General features: G+C 37.1%; 1 protein-coding gene across 6 annotated transcripts; it reads right to left on the reverse strand.

Moving 5' to 3' along the window:
* Positions 1-19,095, reverse strand: EBAG9 (estrogen receptor binding site associated antigen 9). 6 transcript variants are annotated; one of them, XM_043880104.1, is made up of 8 exons: positions 18,866-19,095; positions 18,372-18,464; positions 12,648-12,745; positions 9,734-9,812; positions 8,823-8,981; positions 7,237-7,344; positions 5,600-5,691; positions 1-1,422 (listed from the first exon to the last, which is right to left on the reverse strand). In XM_043880104.1, exons 3-8 carry the CDS (start codon positions 12,728-12,730, stop codon positions 1,302-1,304), a joined length of 642 nt encoding a protein of 213 aa, XP_043736039.1. In that variant the 5' UTR covers positions 12,731-12,745; positions 18,372-18,464; positions 18,866-19,095; the 3' UTR covers positions 1-1,301. The 6 variants fall into 6 exon arrangements, with proteins under 6 accessions (XP_043736039.1, XP_043736037.1, XP_043736038.1 ...); XM_043880102.1 differs by having other exon boundaries at positions 18,270-18,464; XM_043880103.1 differs by lacking the exon at positions 18,372-18,464.
* Between the last annotated feature and the right edge of the window lie 1,284 nt (positions 19,096-20,379).

Here is a 20,379-nt window from a genome sequence, read left to right on the forward strand (position 1 = left end):
TGCTTAGGCTAAGAACTTAAGGAGTTTATTGTATAGTTTGTGATTTTACTATGAAATATCACTTTAATTCCAATGAATTAGCAGTATTTGGCCTGTATTTATGACATTTAAAAAACTCACAAAATGTTAATTTTGGGCAGCAACTTTTAAGAAAGTAAAAATCTTTAATTCCAAAGCCAAAGAAGGTCAGGCTGGATGTATTTTAATTGAGGAGACAAAATTAATGAGATTTTAAACTATCAAATCTACATTTTCCCCTATGAACACAGTCTATATTTCCTGAAAACTATTTTGGAGCTTGTCAACATCCAAAAATATAAGTATTATTATTCCTATCTTGGTTTAATAAATCAACGTTACCTTAGTCAACAACACAGGTAACTTGCATTATGTCATATTATACAAAACTGACACAGAAATCATCTAAAAGCTTTGAAACGGTAGAACTGAAGGCTTTATGCATTTGTAAATTAATGGCTTTTGGCAGAGAGGAGCTAAGGTACTTAAAGATACCATAACATCGTAAAATCTACAATGACAGGGGAAAACTGCAAATACTAGCTTTTAAAACTCACAAATTATAATAATGTAAAACAAATTTGCCATTTTAGCTGATTTTCAGTATGTTTATACATGCAATATAAATTACAAATAAGTAAAACATTACAACACCATCTAAAAGAAAAACGATGTATAAAATGTTTGTGATAAATAAAATTATTGCATTTAATGTCATTTTCTTGAAAACTGAAATGACCAGATGCCTTAATGAATGCCAGCTGAAGTCAGAGCAAATATATGCCAACACCAGCTTCTGACAATAGAAATAAGAAGTCAAAGCCCTGCAAGTCTGTCTGATTTAGGTTGGGTAATCATGGAAACAAACGAATATTTAAAATTATTTATTTTAACATTATGCACATTGAAGGAAAGCACTATAGACAGCGGAATTCTTTCCCATCACAGAATTATTTACACCCATTGAATTAGCTAGAAACACTAGCTTGAAGAGGTACTGATATATTCCATTTGTAATACTTTCTCTTCAACAAACAACTGTCTTACACTTGGAACACATTGAAGAAAATATGGTCTCATAAGTCCTTTTTGTTCTCTGAGTCTCATTCATTAAGAGTTCAGGGGACTTTGAGAGAATCCTGGTGTCCTGGCTGGCTGATGAATGCATTAAAATCAAGCAGGGTATTTGTATTCTGAAAATACTCATGGCTCCATACAAATGCTGCTTGGGCTGTAGAGCTCGCGTTTCTCCCACTGGCACTATGACATCTGAAGAACATTGGTTATGAAAGTTTCACACCAATTTTATTTTGTTCCTTCTTCATTAGCCGCTGGGCTTCCTTTTCCATTTTCTTCCTTTGTTGTTCTGCTGCTCTCTTTTCTCTGTCTGCTATCTTCTGCTGCCTGAAAAGAAGCATATTTTTACTTTTAGAAAACACTACACAGGTAAAATGGCAAATAAGGTCCAGAAAGAAACAGCACTTCCCTTCTACTATCATCAAATGTAAGTTTAAAAAGTCTTCATTCTTCTCACTGCTTTGAAAATTTCAAGGATTTTCAAAATAGTACTTTTTTTAATCCTTAGAACATGACTTACAAAATAAAAAAGGTATTATCTCTGTTTTAAGAATAACTAAAACGGGGCATTCAGGCTAAGTAAAATGGCCAAAGTCATAAGATTAAGTATAAGGCTAAGAACCTATATCTCCTGACTCCTTTTCAGGTTATTTTCACTAAAACACTGTTTCCATTGGACCACATCTCCTTTTGTGGATTTAGGATTAAATATCCTGCTATGATAATAGTTAAAAGCTTGTCAGCTCAAGGATATCAAGAACACAGATGTACAGAGCACAATGCAAAAAGAAAATGCAAAGACATACCTTCCAACTAGAAGCTAGAATTCTAAGTATTAAAATTTAACTAGCTCTACTAATGAAGGGCTTCCCTCATAGCTCAGTTGGTAAAGAATCTGCCTGCAATGTAGGAAACCCCAGTTCGATTCCTGGGTCAGGAAGATCTGCTGAGAAGGGATAGGCTACCCACTCCAGTATTCTCAGGCTTCCCTTGTGGCTCAGCTGGTAAAGAATCTGCCTGCAGTGCGGGAGACCTGGGTTTGATTGCTGGGTTGGGCAGATCCCCTGGAGAAGGAAAAGGCAACCCACTCCAGTATCCTGGCCTGGAGAATCCCATGGACTGTGTAGGCCACGGGGTCGTAAAGAGTGAGACATGACTGAGCGACTTTCACTTCACTTCACTCATGAAGGGACAGACGGTGGAAATTCAATAATTACACTTATGAAGTGTCTTCCCCCAGCCCCTCCCTAACTCCACTGATACAGAACCACTAAACACTTCTATCTTTATTGATTTTTTAAATTGAACTATAGTTGATTTACAATGTTCTGTTAATCTCTACTGTTCAGCAAAGCGATTTAGTTATATATACACATATATATATACTTTTAATATTCTTTTCCATTATGGTTTATCACAGGATACTGAATGTAGTCTGTGTGCTATACAGGGGACCTTACTGTTTACCCATTCTATGTAACAGTTTCCATCTGCTGATCTCAGACTCCCGATCCACACCCCCACCTCCCACCCCATCCAGCACCAAAGTCTGTTCTTTATGTCTGTGAGTCTGTTTCTACTTTGTAGGTGGGTTCATTTGTGCCATATTTTATTTATTATTTAAATGATTTTTTGATGTGTACCACTTTCAGTGGTACTGAAATTCAGTTACTGAATTTGTTACATTGCTTGCTTTGCGTTTTGGTTTTTTGGCCACATCGAACCCACACCCCTGCATAGGAAGGCCAAGTATTAACCTCGGGACCACCAGGGAAGTCCCTGAGTTATACTTTAGATTCCACAAGTAAGTGCACTATCTTTATTGACTGACTTGTATGGAAAGTGGGGATAGGAATAGGGTAATGAAAGAGGAGAAAGGAGAACCGAGGTTGCTCCTGGATCTGAAGGCTTAGGGTCTGAGACAGGAAGTCAAGAAGCATGCGAGTGAGGAAGGAAGCTGGAGGGCACAGGACAGGCAACACTGGGTTATACACAGAAAAACCTACCGTGGATTACCCACACACGGGATAGCTCAAAGCTGGCTACAGTGAGTGAAAGGTATATATATGATTCTCAATCATACTTATAAATGGGAGTAAGCAGAGGTATGGATGACCAAAATTCAACAAAGTAGACAGACTTATTTTAGGCAACATTTTGACCATCACCACCACCTAATTAAAATTTCAAAAGAATAGTTTTAAAAAATCTATTTTTCACTAGCTCTGTTTACTTTCAAGCAAAGCTGATAATACGCACTAAAAACATCAAAATGTCACTGGCAGAAAAAAGAAAAAGGATTATAAAAGGCTTGCTAGGTTACAAATAAGATAATCCAGCTCAGACCTAGTTACCAGCCGAAATATAAGCATCAACAATTAATCTTCCTGGTACCAGAGGCAACTTGGACATTACTGCTGACAAAATGTATTTTTCTTGTCCAGATACATGTCTGGAATGACTAAAGTACCAGAATCTTTTTCCTTAATGATACTGATGATGGTACTGGTAGTATTTAAAGTAGCAATGGGAAACAGGCTAGGTGAGAAGCCATGGATTATGGATACTTTTCAAATTCTCAGTGTTCTCCTGGGGGTGGTAACAACATATGGAAGCCTCCAGGTGTCTTTGGCTCTACTTATGCAACTTGCAGCATGAAGCATGTCTATTACTGACTAATAGTCTCCGCCTCCCAAGCTGTTGTTTCAAAAGCATGGAGCTTGCAGGGGGGTTTTGTCTTGTTTTGTTCAGGGTGCAAGATGACAGGGTGAAAAAGAGATGGTTTTTATACCGTAAATGTTCAGCTATGATCAGTGAACTCACAAACTCTACAGTGCTGTCATTAAGATGATTGGATTCAAAATGAATAGCCCTTTTCTTTATCCTTGTTGTTGATAAACCAACCATCACTAGAATCCCAATTCCAAAATGTTCTAAAAATACTCAGACTTCTATGGTATATCCAAAAGAAACAGAGTTTGAAAAGTGACATCTTTTTTTTGACAATTCGTGGAACATAAATGTTGCTGTTTCCAATTTTAAAACTGAATGATTATCCTTTATACTGAATGATTATCAAACAGGAACTAAATATTTAAAACTCTCACACCTTTACTGACTTTTATAATGTGACCTCCTTCTGTTTAAAAAAAAAAAAATGCTGAAAAAAGTACTGACAAGACCAAAAAAAGTCGATCTTAACTCTCAGTTATTTAACTGCACCCTCTGCTGGCTACTCAAGGTAATTATAATTTACTGGTAAACACAGGAAAGGAAAATACAAAAATGAAATCAGTTGTTTTAAGATGGTCAGATAAGGGTAATTCATTTTCTATCCCAATTATAAAAACCATATTTGAAGAAAACATACTGCTATATTTTACTTTATCATCCTTAAATCACAAAAGTAATTCAGATACATTTACATAGAGTTTTTATCAGTGATAAACAGTCACAAACTCTCAAGGTAAATTTTCTTTTTACTTTTTGATCTAATGTGGTAGTAGCAAGGATTAAGTTCACCATTCACAAAAACAAAGAAAAAAAGAACATAACCAACAAAAACAAACTTGTCAACCTCCAGAAAAAGTATCTTCTGTAGAGTAGGCAGTAAGTATTATGACTTACGTTATCTACCTCAGGGTTTTCAAGTACCTCAGGTGAAACACACATACAAATGTAGAGAGTAACACAAATTCTTTTCAAATAGCAGTGCTGGGGACTTTCCTGGTGGTCCAGTGGTTACGAATCTGCCTGCCAATGCAGGAGACTTGGGTTTGATCCTGGGTTGGGAAGATCCCCAGGAGGAGGAAATGGCAACACACTCCAGTATTCTTGCCTGGGAAATCTCATGGACAGAGGAGCTTGACAGGCTACAGTCCTTGGGATCGCAAAGAGCTGGAGACAACTTAGCGACTGAGCACACAGCACGGGGAACTAAGATCCCACATGCCCCGGGGCAACTAAGCCCGAGTGCTGCAACTGAGTCCAACCGCTGCAAGCAGAGATCCCGCATGCAGCAGCTACGACCGGACACAACCAGAAAAACAGCGGTGCTATTCACTACTATACTTGAATGGGCAGTGCTGGACTACGCTAGACCACAGCGAAACAAAACTAAAGGTATAATTTCTGACCTAGAGAAAATATTAAAATATCGTCGTGACTCACATTTCATAGCAGGACATTTCAAGAGATGTATTTTATAGGGAATGAAGCATAAAGCATATAGTACAATATGGTGTCTGTATGTAGACAATCTCCTTCTTCGTTAGTAAATTATTCTTTTGTATCTATAATGCTTTAAATTGTTGGTTTCCGTGAGGTTTTAATCATATAAAATAGCACATGTAGTCTGAAATACAAAAAAACTATCCAAGATTATCTAGGGCTCAAATGAGAAGGAAGAAAAATAGAACATTTGGCAAAAGATACTTTCTTGACCTTAAATGTAACATGAACAAAACCGGTTCTACTCCGGCGGCTGTGCAAATATTACTGATACCTCAGAACTTCTTCGGCTTGCCAGGCCGCATCTTCTTCTTCTTCCCAAGCATTGGTGTTTTCCTGCCAGGTATCTAAGTCACCTAATTCAGGCTACAATAAAACAAAACAAAATTACAACAGTCAAGAGCCATCCTTGGTGGCTTACACGGAAAAGAGTCTACCTGCAGTCTGGAGTGCAGAAGACCCGGGTTCGATCCCCGGGTCAGGAAGATCTCCCGGAAAAGGAAATGGTAACCCGCTCCAGTATTCTTGCCTGGAGAATCCCACAAGACAGACGAGCCTGGCGAGCCCCAGTCCATGGGGTCACAAAGAGTCAGACACGACTGAGTGGACTAACTTTGCTTCATCCTTTTTCCACTCAGTGGTCAAGAAGAGTATATATTTTAAAGCATGACTCAGACCTCATCACTGCCCTGTGTCTTCTTCACTTTCTTATCACATCCTCTCCAGGATCAAATGACTGCCCCTGGTGTGCCTGGAACCAAGGGGTTTCCTGAGACGCATGACCTTCCATACGCAAGTCTTAGCAAGTCCAGCTTTCTTCCTGTTTCATGTTTTAAAGGATATTCCTTTACATACTAACTTCTCCTTTACTTTACTTTCCTTAACTTTTCCTTTGCTTTCCTAACTTTTCCTTTACTTTCTCCTACTTTAGTTTGGAAAAAGTAAGAATAGGACATTTCTTCTGTTTCTCTCTCTTGAGTAAGAAGAAGGAGTGTGTAAGTGGGGGAAAGAGAAGAGAGAGGCTGACCCCACATGGGATTAGAGATGCTTGACTGGACTACTCTTGTGCTGGGGAGGTGAACTGGAAGAACCTACGTTTCCAACCTAGTACAGTCATCTCCCTTTAAGCGCAAGTAATTTTCTAGACTTTTGAACAGCACTTATTGTCTGACAAAAATAAGAAGTCAGGAAAAATTTACTCTTTCCTGGAGTACTTTTGTATTGTGCTTCCTTTTGCCTGTCTTACTGCCTTACCTGACACCATTAGGCTGGCCACACTACCTTCCACTATTCCCCAGACCAGGCCTCTAAGTTCACTTTTTCCTTCCACAAACCATTGAAAATGCTCATTCTGGAATGTTTAGTTAGTGAGGAAATAATTAAATGCATAAGATAACTGCATAAAATAAGCTGTGCATAAAATAATCAAAACACATCAATACTGGGGATGGGTTTGGATAGTGATGTGTTTTAAAAATTTCAAAGCTGGATCTGATGGCCTCCAAGGTTGAAAACATAAACCTTCACTACTTTTGTCCTTAAAAGTGTTGTATTTAAGTCAAATCCATTTTAAGTTAAACCACACTTTAAATGTACATACAAGTCTTTAACTTAACAATTCATAATTTACTTAAAAATAAGCTGTTATTAAGGTTAAATTTTAGTAATCTCTTTAAAGGTCATATTTTTATATTTTCACATTTTGTCTACATCTTTTATGTGTGCAATGGACTCTGATCTTAGTATCTGATGTAATTTAGAGTCTCATAAAAGGACAGGGCTGGCAACTGCTAAACCAGTTTCAAAGTCATACAAATACTATGTTCAAGTCATTTTAATTTTTTTCTTTTTCCTTAAAGGAAACAGAAATGAAAAAAAAAGCTCTTGCCTAGATACCATTAACACACTTACAGATTGATGAATGAAAGGCATATCTTGTGTAGCTGCTAGTCTACTAGAGAAGCCTGTGCTACCATCTGGGATGCCAAAATTTAATGGTTCTCGCTTCTTAATGATGATCTGAAAGAGTAATTGAAATAGAATTACAGAAACATTTTACACACCATTCTATAAAAAGAGACAAATGAATTAACTGACCAAAGCATTTTATAATTAAATATGTTCTACCTTTCTTTCCTGTTCTATACTTTCTTAAAGCATATCCTCTGGTAGGATAGGGTACACTGTCCTACCATAAGTATAACCAGTTCTCTAAGCATGTGGCTATCTATGAACACATTAACTCTTTCAAGCTACTAGTATTAGCTTTGTACTTTAAAAGTACTTTCATTTTAATTTATTAAGGTATTACTTGTAATAAACTAAGTTCCTATTAAGAGCAGCAAAAGACTTTCAAAGCAAAAAGCACTCATCTACTAAGAAATTCACTTAAAACTCCTTGAAAAATATACAACCTAATGCTTTTCAGCATTTGGACAACTCAATAAAAACAACTATGTTGTTATTACACTATGTCAATGTTATCAGCCTTGAACATCTAAAAATAAAGGCACAGCTGAAACTGACTGGAAGGTAGAAGAGGGTGAAAACCCTATTAGAGAAATGCAGAATAAACAGTGTCCTCATTTTATGAAATATATTCATAAGAAATATTTTCAATGCTTGATTGAATAAGAAATGGCACTTAATTTTTTTTTTTTTTTGGAAACAGCAGGATGACTGATGAGGTAGACTGGAATAACACCATTACGTTATGAAATGGGCGTAAGGGTGGTATGAAATAAACCCCCATTACCACAGTGTGAAGTTGGTAGACAATACCTGTGCCTGGCCTAGGAATAGCAAGATAAGAATACTGTATACAGATAAACAGAAAAAGTTTTGAGTGGCTGCTCCTAGTAGAACTGGTTTGAAGAATGATGGGGCAGAAGTCTACTGCTTTTCATTATAAGCTCTTCTATACTCTTCAATTTAAAAATAAATTTTAAATGTACATGTACTATTTTGATAAAAAGAAAGAAAAATGCTTAACCATTGTTCTTTTTCTAATTCCCTGCATAGTGAAGTGACTGTCCACATTCAATTCAAAAGGGATAAAATAAAGTGTGAATGACTATGCAAACCCACCACAATTACCCTAAATTCTCAGAGCCCTGCATCAGTTTGATAATGTTATAAACAATGGATGCTATCAGCATTATCAGTTTGTAGATATCACTATCTATGAATTCTTCTAAGGCTAGAACTGTATCTTATTCAGTTTAGTCCCCACAGCAGAGACTGGAGTCTAGAATCTGACATACAGGAGGATTTCTATGAACACTTAGATGCAATTTTAAAAGATGTGGGGGTACAATTTACCAGATCTATGGCCAGCTCACTTGAATATATAAACTTCTCTAATATGACAGAAAACACAATTGACAGTTAGAAATCAGCTTTCTATCAAATACTAAGTAGACTGTCTAGTTTTAATTGTAGGAATCTGAAGAGCAGTTTAACAGTTTAATTTCCAGGAGCACACATCTTTAACGTACCTTCTGGGTTTTCCTTATAGTTGGTGTCATGTCCTTAAAATAGTCAGGTTCCAGTTGTTCTAAAGCATTTTGCTGTGTTGCCACATTCCCATTCCCTCCCTCAATCTTGACACTTGTGGGTGCATCCTCATCCCAGGAAGTCCACTCTTCCACATCTGTCTAAATTTAAATGATCAGCACTGTCAGTCCAAAATTTAATCATTCATTACAAAAATGAGCTTTCTAAAACAGTGGTTTTTTCAAAATTTTTTGACCAATGGGAAAATATACATTTTATGCCAGATAGCAAAACTAGATCAAAAGTTAAGAAAGAAACACTCTGTGAATTAGACATTCTGTTTCAATCATTAAAATAAAAACAACCAAACAAAGCAAAAGAAAATGCTTCGAAAACTGAACTGACATTAGAACTACAGCCCACAGAAAGAGGACTGGAACTTACAATCTATCCCTAACTGGGTTTATTGCCTGATAAAACAATAAATAACAATATTTCTTATAGGATTTAAATAAGATAGAGTCCCAAACATAATATTCAAAAAAATCCATGAAATAACTTGAAATTATTCAGCAAACAAGGAATCAACAAATTTCAACTTGAATGGAAAAAGTCAAGCGACAGACACCAACCCCAAGATGATACAAATGATGGAATTATCTAAGGCTTTAAATACGTTATTACAAAAATGCTCCAATAAGCAACAGCAAACACTCTTAAAACCAATGAAAAAAATAGAAAATCTCAGCAGAGAAATAGAAAATAAAGAATAAAGTTAAAATTTTAGAATAAAGAAATTTAACAATAAAACAATAAAAATCCTGACCATGACTACAAAATTAATTTCATGACATATTAATGTTTGAAAAATATGCTTCAGGAATACTTATTCAATGTACAAAAAAAGTTTTACCTGTTTGGGAACTGATGAATAATCAACTGTAGTTGGCAAAGTTATTTGGTCTCCACTTAATTTCCGTCCTCTACCAGATCTAAAACAAAAATATGAAATAATTTATTTCAAGAAACCATCAAAACAAGCATAAGTAAAAGCATTACAGACAGTAACTTAAGACTTACAGACAAGGTCTTCTGCAGCTTTGAATTATTTACTTTAATAATTAACAGTTGTTTGTTAATATATGAAAAGAAAGGCATATATCAGATATCTTTTCAATGTTTTTAAATACTGGACCAGAATTACACACTGCTTTTTGGCTTAGGATTCAGAATTACAGTCAAACTCAGGATGACTAGAAAGCCAAAAACAAAACCAGAACCTGGTTTCAAATCACACTCCTGAGAGTTCTGTGAGTTCTGTAGGTGATGCTCTGGGATACCTATGCTGTTTTAACCAGGGTGGCCTGGCTTTTTTTGTTTTACATAGTTGGTTTCTTATTAAGATTACTATTAACCTATTAAAAAGTTTGAAAATCACTGGGTTGAATTGTAAACTGTACTCAGTAACTTTTAAGGATTAGTGAAGTATTACACTAAACAAGATAGGTATTGTCATAGAGTTGTTAAGAGCATGGGCAATGGAATCTGTGGAAACCATGGTTTTCAATGTTACTTCTATTAATTATGAATCTGGTCAGAATTACCTATGTCTGAGCCTCAGCATCCTCATCTGTAAAAGGCAGGTATTCAAACCGACCTTTGCAAGGTTGCTGTGAGGATTTAACTGACATATTTAAAATAGACACGTGCCTGCTTTTTAATGACATTAAAAAATGATAGCTATTATAAATGATTAGTCACTTGCTTCATGTCAAATAATTTATGAAACACCTGCTTAGAGATAGTTGGTAAAGTCAGCTAAGTTTAGAAATCCTATTTTATTTGTTTAAAGGATGAATAAAAAAGTATTATAGTCTACTTCCTAAATTTATGATGTAAACCTGTATTTTAGAGTACATGATCTATGTTCCTTCTGACAATTAAGAAAAGCTTATTCTAACAAAGGTCAGTTTTCTTTAAAATTGAACATACAATCAATCCTAAATATGCTTACACTGACAAGAGAAATTTATAGTGATAATGCATGTGTATGTGCTCAGTCATGTCTGACTCTTTGTATCCCCATGGACTGTAGCCCGCCAGGCTCCGCTGTCCATGGACTTTTCCAGGCAAGGATAATGGAACAGGTTGCCATTTCCTACTCCAGAGACCTTCCCCATCCAGGGATGGAACTCACATCTCCTGCATTGCAGGTGGATTCTTTACCACTGAGATACCAGGGAAACTTGTATAGATGATAGAACTTTGCAATAACTTATACTAAAAGTAACCTATATTCAACAAAAGTTTTTGGAAATAACAGATGCAAAGAGAAAAACACCTAGAATTTATCACCACAGTTAAAACAACTTATTCCTTTCAACCTCTAGTCTCCTGGCATTAATACCCATTCTCATCCTGCTTTAACCTAGTTACTTTCTGGTCATGCTACTTCTAACAATAAATTCTACGCCACTTAATCCTCAGAGTTTTAGTAGTTATAAAATGGCCCTTTAGTCACAGAATACATTTCCTAGCCTCCCTTGCAGCAGGTGCCTAAGCTCTGGACAGTAGGCTGTGAACAGAATTATGTGTATTTTCTAAATCATATCCACTAAAAAAGAGAGCTGACTACCTTCCATTTCCTCTTTTACTCTATCCAACTCTTGCTGTGCAGGTTCTTTTTTCACAGTACTCTAGGTCAAAAGAAATACCTAACAGTTCCACTGATTAAGTACATAGGCCCAAATAATACTTATGTATGTCCTACCTGCTTAGTAGCCATTAGAAAAAAACACATATGAAATTAAAGAAAAAATATTTTCATTTCATTCTTTAATAACTACAATTACTTACTAATAGAATGTGTGTACCTGTTGGATACTGTATAGCTTCTCAAGCCTTGGAATCAGATTGGATTCTGTCAGCTTCATTTTCTGTTCCATGTTAATTCTGGTTTAGTGCTTGCTCTTAATTACAACCTAAAATCCTAGCTTTGTAAAGATAGGTCACCCCAAATACAAAACTTATCTCAAATATTCAAGAACATCATCAAAAGTAATACTGCAGGATCTAATGTTACAAACATGAACTACCCTGAGCCCACAGATTGTATAGTGTTCAATAGACATTATCACATTCAGTGTGTTTTATTAGAAATTTAGAGCACCCTTCGGTACCCCTGTGAGGGTAACGCGAGCCCTGAAGTGCCCTGGCACACCATTCAGGAACTGCATCTCCTGGGTAAAGCAGAATGACAAAACAGAAGGAATTCAAGTCTCTGAATGACTTACTGAAGCAGAAGGACTTACCTAGACTGCACTGCCTGTACATTCTGGAATATTATTTAAGAGATCAAAAAAAAAAAAAAAAGGAAAATCTATTTTCTTTGGGGATTTTCCTGTTAAACTTTTCTTTTTCCAATATAAACATAACACTCATAATGTACTACTATGTAAAGAAATACCTATGCCTAATTCCACCTCATCATCTTGAAAATATCCTGATAATAAAACAATTATGTACATAAAAACTTCGTGATGATTATAATATGAAAGTTGGTTTGTTTATCTCCGAAATTCTACAGTACAGCTATATTAATGGAAGATGTAAAAATCTGATGAAAAGATCTGAACCTCCACTTTCTAGATCTGAAAAAACATGTAAAAATCTGAGAAAATATTAAAAAAATACTAGAGATTAATGCATGAATACTGCAATCAAGATACTTAGCTTAAATATAATATGCCCTGCCTTTTTGAAGTTATGAAGGTATCCAAAATTAGCAAGAAGGTAACCAGATCAATCTGAACATAAAATTTCTATACCTGCATATTAATCTCTTTAGGAATGAGAATACTGTTGCTAGGCAGGTACAAACTTTAAATAACCGAAACTGTGTGATAGCCATGATGGAAATCAAAACCTGTGGAAAAAAGCACAAAAATAAATGCATTAGGGTGATTTCATAAGCTATATTTATGTTCTGAAGTCAACCTGAAAAGTCCTACTTTGAACTGTAAAAATCAGACATATTTTTACTTTCCTTTAGACAGCACAAATAAAACACAGTAAATTTAAAAATTAAAATGTAAATCATATTGACAAGAAAGTTCTGAAGAGTTTTCAACAGTTGAGAGGAAAAAAACCTTTTCAAAATATTCTCAGAGTGGTTTTCTAAGTTGTACTTAAATATTTATTTGCAATTTATTTATAACTTGTTTTCTAGTAAAACAATCAAAGAGTATGAAACAGAATGTACTGAGTCTTCCTTACCTTTTGAAATTTGAATCATATGAACATAGTAATACTCTTCAAAATATTATTAAACTTTCAACTTCTAGATGCATTTCATTACACCCATTTTATAGATGAGGAAATTAAGAGAGGTCAAGTAACTTAAAAGTACACAACAAGTTAGAACTATAGATATCATCTAGTCCAGGGGCTCACACATATTTAAAGAAATACTGAAAAATGGGCCCACCCCCAGCAAATCTATTCAATTATATTCTCTGAGGGGTAAAGTCCAGTTACAGTCAAAAAGCTAACAAAGGAGATAAAAAATACTCAACAGAAAAGCAAAAGAAGGTTAAAATATTTCAATGTCAGAGAGTAGATTTTTAGGGAAAATACTATTAGCAGGCATAAAAATGCTCATTTCATAATGATAAAGGGGTCAGTTAATCAAAAGTACATAACAATCCAAAACTTACGTCCCTAACAACAAATTATGCCAATATCAGAAAAGAGAGGTGACATTACCAGAGTCTGCAAATATGAAAAGGATATTGAGGAGATATAACTTTACACCTGTATTTGATAAGGTGAAATCGACAAATTCTTTGAAAGAAACAAGTTATGAAAACACAGCAAGAAGAGATAACTTGAAAATCTCTAAATTTATTAAAGATATTGAATTTATAGTTAAAAATACCCTAAGCCCAGATGGTTTCATGAGTGAATTCTATCAAATACTTAAGAAGTAGTGCCAATTCTATACAAACTGCCAGAAAACTGAAGGGAAGGGATTATTTATTAACTCACTTTGAGGCTAGCAATACGCTAATACTAATCTAGACCAAAGACATTACCAGAAAACTGAAGACCAATATCTTATGAACATAGATACAAAACTCCTTAAAAACTCACAACCAACTAGAAATAGAAGGGAACTTTATCAACCTGACCAAGGACACCTATGAAAAGCCTATAGTAATTTGAGACTTAACAGTGAAAAACTGGCTACTTCCCACCAGCACATCTGCTTTTGCCATTTCTGCTCAACACTATGGCCAGTGCAATCAAGCAAGAAAAGAAAATAAGATTCAAATTGGAAAGGAAGCATTCAGATTGGAAAGGAAGAAGTAAAACTGTATCTATACTCTATGTAGAAAATTTAATGGAATCTATAATCAACAGTATTTTTATATGTAGCAACAGCAAACAATCACAAACTAAAATTCTAAGAAATCTGTAAGAGTACAAAAAATATGAAGTACTTAGGGACAAATCTAATGAAAAACATATATTGCAAACTATAAAATATTGCTGAGAGAAATTTAAAGAACTTCATTAACTTTTACAAATATCTTTCAGGGCTCAAAGACTTGATACTATTAAGATAGCAAATCATTCTAAACTGAACTACAGATTCAATGAAATCCCAATCAAACTCTCAGGAGGCTTTTTCCTCTAAAATTCGATAAGCTAATTCTAAGATTCATACAGAAATATAAAGGATCTATAATGGTCAAACAATGTTGAAAAAGATTAAAGCAGATGGGCTAATACTACCTGATTCTAAGATATGTTATAAAGCTGCAGTAATCAAAATGGTATAGTACTGGAGTCAACTGATAAACAGATTGATAAACAGATCAATGGAACAAATGGAAGGTAGAGAAATAGGCCCATAAAATATGAAGAACTGAAATTTATGAAGATGTAAAAGCCATTCAGTGGAGAAAAGAGTTTTTTTGACAAAAAGTACTGGAAAAACTGGATATCCATATGCAAAAGAAAAAAAAGCCACCAAAACCCGAAGAACTATAATCCATATTTCATGCCATTTACAAAAAATACTCAAAATGGATCGCAGATGTAAATGTAAAACCTAAAATTACAAAACTGCTAGAGAAACAAAACTGGACAAAATCTTTGTGACCTGGGTTAGGAAAAGATTTTTTTAGATAATGACACCAAAAGTACAACCCATTAAAAGAAAATGGATATGAAGAAGGAAATGGCAACCCACTCCAGTATTCTTGCCTGGAAAAGTCCATGGACGGAGGAGCCTGGCGGGCTGCAGTCCATGGGGTTACATGACTGAGCATGTGTGCACGAGGGTGGAGGGAGATGAAGATGGGTTGGTAGCAATAAAGTGGTAGAACTAAAAAAAAAAAAGAAAATGGATAAACAGGGCTTCATCAAAATTAAAAATTTATATAATTCAAAGACACTGTTAAGGGAATATAAAGACAAGTCACAGACTAGGAGAAAACTTTTGCAAAGCATATATCTGATAAAGGACTTGTATCCAGAATATATAAGGCTCTCCCAAAATGCAGTAAGAAAACCTAATTTTTAAAAAAATGGGTGAAAGGTGTGCATAGGCACTTCACCAAAGAAGATACACAATAGTAAATAAGTACATGAAACAATGGTCAATGTCATTAATTTCTGGAGTTGATTTACTGATTGAGAGGATGAAAAGAACAGTGACTCTAAAAGAAACTGAACAAAAAATATATTAAAAATCTCACTGTTCAAATAACTTATAAATATCTCTGTCAAAAACATCTCCAAACAGTGGGTTACTAGTGGTAAACCACCCAATAGTGGTTAAAAAAATGCAACAACTTTGACTCCTCCTTTGTCTTATCCCCTTATATGCCAACTACAAAAAAAGACTTCATTCTGTTTCCTAATACTGCCCATATTCTTCCCTATTTCCACTGAGGTCTCCTAGCATAAGGCTTCATTACTTATTACTGAACTATTGCAAAGTTTTAATTGCAGTATTTTTCTCTTACTGTACCTATATTTTCCATTTTGTACCACAGTTATTTCTATATACTGTATTCATCCAGCACAATCCTTCCTGTGAGGATCTTGTTCATGTTACCTTGCCAGTTACTGTTTGCAAAGTAAGAACTGGAAGAAAGATTTGATTGCTTCCATACAAGTAGAATAATCTGAACAATTAAGATGATGAATAAAAGCTTCATTTTAAGGCTGATTTGTCAAGGATTAAACTCAACCAAAAGAAAGCAAACTTCCTAAATGAAGATTTAGAATTTTCAGAAAAAAATATAAACAAAAAAGATAGCTAGGAAAGAAACTGCAGAGCATGTGGCACTAGGCGGAAAAGGGGAAAGAGTTGAGGAGACCCTCTATCAGGATGTTTGAAGGAAGAAGATGTTTAGTATTTACGGACTGGGGCAGAGTCAGTCTCAGCATTTATATGAATGAAGATTTGAGAATAAGTTTCATGTGAAGTTTTGGTAACAATGGTCATCACCCTGCCATAAATATTGCTACATATCATTGTTCAATAAGTATTTGTCAATGTGAATGACTAACGGTGCCTACAAATAAAATCTAAAGTTTTGTTTCAACAGTAAATTGTCAAGTGGGGCTATTACTGACACCAGAACAGAATTCTTTCCCTAGCAATTAAAAATATCTTCATTTTATGGAAAATTTGCTTTTATGATTAATAAAAGAGAAAAACTAATATTCACTGACCAGCTACTATGTGCCAAGCACTAGGTATCACTAGGTATTCTCTCAACCCATAAAGCCATTTTATGAGATAGATACTATTGTTCTCTTTTCATAGAATTGAAGCACAAAGAGTAAGTTCATGTTTTCACAGCCAATGATCTAGATTCAAACCTAGGTCTACTTAACTCAAAAACCAAGACTACCTCACTAACAATAAACCATCTTAGCAATTCAATGATGGTATTATAATTTTCAAGATTAATTTTCTGACCAACTGCAACTAAAATGCTGGGAAATGCAATCAAGTTAACCACATCAAGCAACATTTTTGATTTTATCAATTACACTGATTTGAAGCCAGGAATATTCTTTGGGATCTGTGTTTACTCAGTGTTCCAATCCAGTTCAAGCATCTACTTTGTAACAGATACAGCTACCCTGGGTGATGGGATACTACCCACTCAGTACACAGAAACACTGTTCATTGCTCAAGTGTCAAAAGCTAGTGACAATGCAAGGGACTAGGAAGGCAGAGCCCCATGTCTTGCTCAGTTTGGTTATTTCTAGGTCTTAGCCAACGTCAAGCACATAGTAGGTATTCAAATATTTGTTAAATGAAGGGAAATTAATGGTAGGTATTCAAATATTTGTTAAATGAAGGGAAATTATCATTCCTTGAGCACTCAATATAGTTGGAGACCATCTATTTTGTTTCTATAGCCTCACAGGAATCCTAACGACAAAGGAGGTGAATTTCACTATTCCCATTTAACAGATGAGGCTCAACTACTAGTGAAACTCACATTCACTCACCCAGAAGTTAAAGAGACTGACCCCAAAGCCAAGGTTCTTCCCACACCACATCCCATTTAAGAGACCTCTTTGACACTCAATGCCTCAGTTGATTTTTGAAATGCTCTCTAGATCACTAATCTGAGAAGTACACATCGTAGGCTACCGGCATTTTGACTGCTTCAAACTACTTACTAGGACTGAGAAATGCTAATACAATTTTAAAATTAAGATTTCCTTAAAAATTACTACAAAAATACAAAAACCTGAGATAAAAGCCAAAATAAGTATCAAGACCTTCAGGGCTTATGGACAAATAATCTCTCTAGGAAATCAATAGCAATGACAGCTTGGCTATGTCAAGTGAAAAAGATTCACCTACAATTTTAAAAAAGAATGCTGCATTGGAATCTGAAAGATTAAATGTACCTTTCCTCCCTGTAATTCCATGTAAACCGCTTTTCTGTAGAGTCACTATATCATACTATGTCATAAATCGTTAAATAAGCCAAGGCAAAATCTATGTTGGTACACACTAAACAAGTCATTAATTGCTGAATTTCTGAAACGATAGTTCTGAATTTTCTTAATACCAAAATCTGAAGCTCCATATGATCTACTTCAGTACAGAAATCCTCAAATTAAGTTTGTAACTCTCTAAAGTAGGTTATGGTAGATCGCAAGGCTCCAAAAATAAAACCACCTGACCTCACTCAAATTTGAAAAACCAAAGTTCAGCAGCGGCAAGAGAAAGGGCAAAAGTAGAATGTGAGAGCAGGTGGTAAAGTTCAACACCCGGCCGCCTCTGGCAACTCAAAGCCAGACCCTCAAACACCACCGAGGCTCTTACAAAGGCAAAACAAAGTCTCCTGATAGGCTCAAAAGGAACGAGTTTCAAAACTAAAATGCTTTAACTTCAGATTACCCACCTGAAATTAACTGATGAAAAAAAAAAAGAAATCATACCCACTGTACAGATGCAAAAATCAACAGAAGCGTTTTCAGGTTACACAATCCGACGCCATACGTACGGCGTTCGGTGAAACGCTCTCAATCGCTCCAAGTGGGTGTCCAGTGGGCAGGGATTTGGATTTTGGAAAAATCTGCCTGGGAAGGAGTAAGGCCTGTAGAGAAAGGGCAGGAAGAAGGTGCAGATTTCCCCTTGGGGGGCAGATATGGGGAGAGGGGAGACTCCGGGCCGGGGCCCGGCCAGCCGGTCTCCCACGCGGGAGAAGCATGATGAGTGCTGCTTGACCCGGGCCCGCTCCGGGTCGCAGGTCCCTCACCCCAGAGGTCACCCTGACCCGGAAGCAGTATCCTAGAGTGGCAGTCGGCCTGGGTTTGGGGGAAGACCGGGTGAAAGAAAAGGAAGGTGGGAGGGCGGGAAGTGCGGGGCAGAGAGGAGAGCTAACCCGAGAAGAGCAGAGGACAACCCCGCCCCCACCACCCCACCACACCGGGTCCCGATCGGGATGGGGGTGGGGGAGGGAAGCCCCCCGAGGGCGCGCGAGCCGCACACACTCACCTGCCCCTCCCCCTCCCCGCCCGCCCGGCGGAGGCTCCGAGCTGCCGCGAGCCGCGCGCGCACACAAGGCGCGCGCACGCGCGCTGCCGGTCGCTTCCTCTAGCTCGCGCTCCGCCGGTTCAGTCCCAGCCCCGCTCATTCAAAGCCGGGCGCGCGCTCTGTCTCAGCCGCCGCTGCCTCCGCGCAGCTGCCATAGCCGCCCCCTCCTCGGGAAACCCTCCCCCGGTGCCACCTCCTGCCCCTCCTCCTTCGCTCCAGAAGGCGGCTCTCAGGAGTCCCAAGCTCTCACTTCCGCACCCCGCCCCAGGTCCTGTCTGGCCCAATAGGCAAGAGGTTGTGGGTCGGCGTCGGGGCTGAGAACCAATGAGCACTGGGGGGCGGGCCGAGCGGCGGCGGCTGGCGTGGCAGCTGCGGGGGCTGTGTTGGGAGTAGGTTTTTTGTGACCGTTGCTGGCGGTGCAGACTGCTTTTTTTGTGGAGTGGCTGCACTGGTCCCGTGTTGCTCTACTTTCTGTGCAGAGTGCCTCCGCTCCAAACCATACCCTTTTTCGTTAAACCCACAGAATCCCCCTACCAGACGGAACCAAGAGAAATAAAAAACGTATTTAGATTGCCAAAAATGAGGGAGTCCCATGTGTCGGGATATTGGATCTGGGTAGGCCAGATCTCATTCAATCTACAACTGGACAGGTGCGGAACCCTGAGTTTAATTCAGAATTTAGGCTCCTGCAAGTAATTTTTGGTGGAATTTCCTTTAACTGGAAGTTAAAAAGTGGCATTTCACCATGTCCTTGCCTTTGTTCCTCTCTTGCTTACCGAGTTAGTCTTTCTTCAAACTAAGGTGTTTTCTGTGATTTTCTCTTTGAAGCCTGATTGTTGTTTGTTTCTTTTCATGCCGGTTGCTACTAAAGGGCTAAGATGCTTTGATGTTGTGGGTAAGGGGCCCTGAAGTAACTGCTTCACTGTCGTAAAGTGACCGGTGAGGGAGGTTAGAAATTTATATAGTCAAAGACTGAAAGCTGTTCTTGTAAATTGTTCCCCAACCAGCCTTTTTTCTTCTTTTGTTTGGCTACCACTATCCTTGTTCTGGTGATGGACAGGGAGGCCTGTCGTGCTGCGGTTCATGAGGTCGCAAAGAGTTGGACACGACTGAGCGACTGAACTGAACTGAATTGATGATCCTTGTTCTGTTACCCTAACCAATACTTATCTCCCTATCTTACTTTATAGTATTAATATCTTCACCCCTTCTACCCTCCAAATCTGTACCATATTTCTATTAATTTAACTTATTTACACTCAAGAGGGGAAGAAAGAGAATGTTTATGACTTTGTTCTGGATTTATTCTATGTAACAACCTTGAATAAGGTATTATATTCCTAAACCTCATTTTGCTCATCAGTGAAATGGACGTAATAGTGCCTACTTCATGGTCAAAGCTTACAAAGCTCTTAGGGCAGGACCTGGTGTATAGCAAATGTTCTTAAATAAGAGCTGTTACTACTACATTACCA

This window comes from Cervus elaphus, chromosome 21, assembly GCF_910594005.1.
Source record: "Cervus elaphus chromosome 21, mCerEla1.1, whole genome shotgun sequence".
Lineage (NCBI taxonomy): Eukaryota > Metazoa > Chordata > Mammalia > Artiodactyla > Cervidae > Cervus > Cervus elaphus.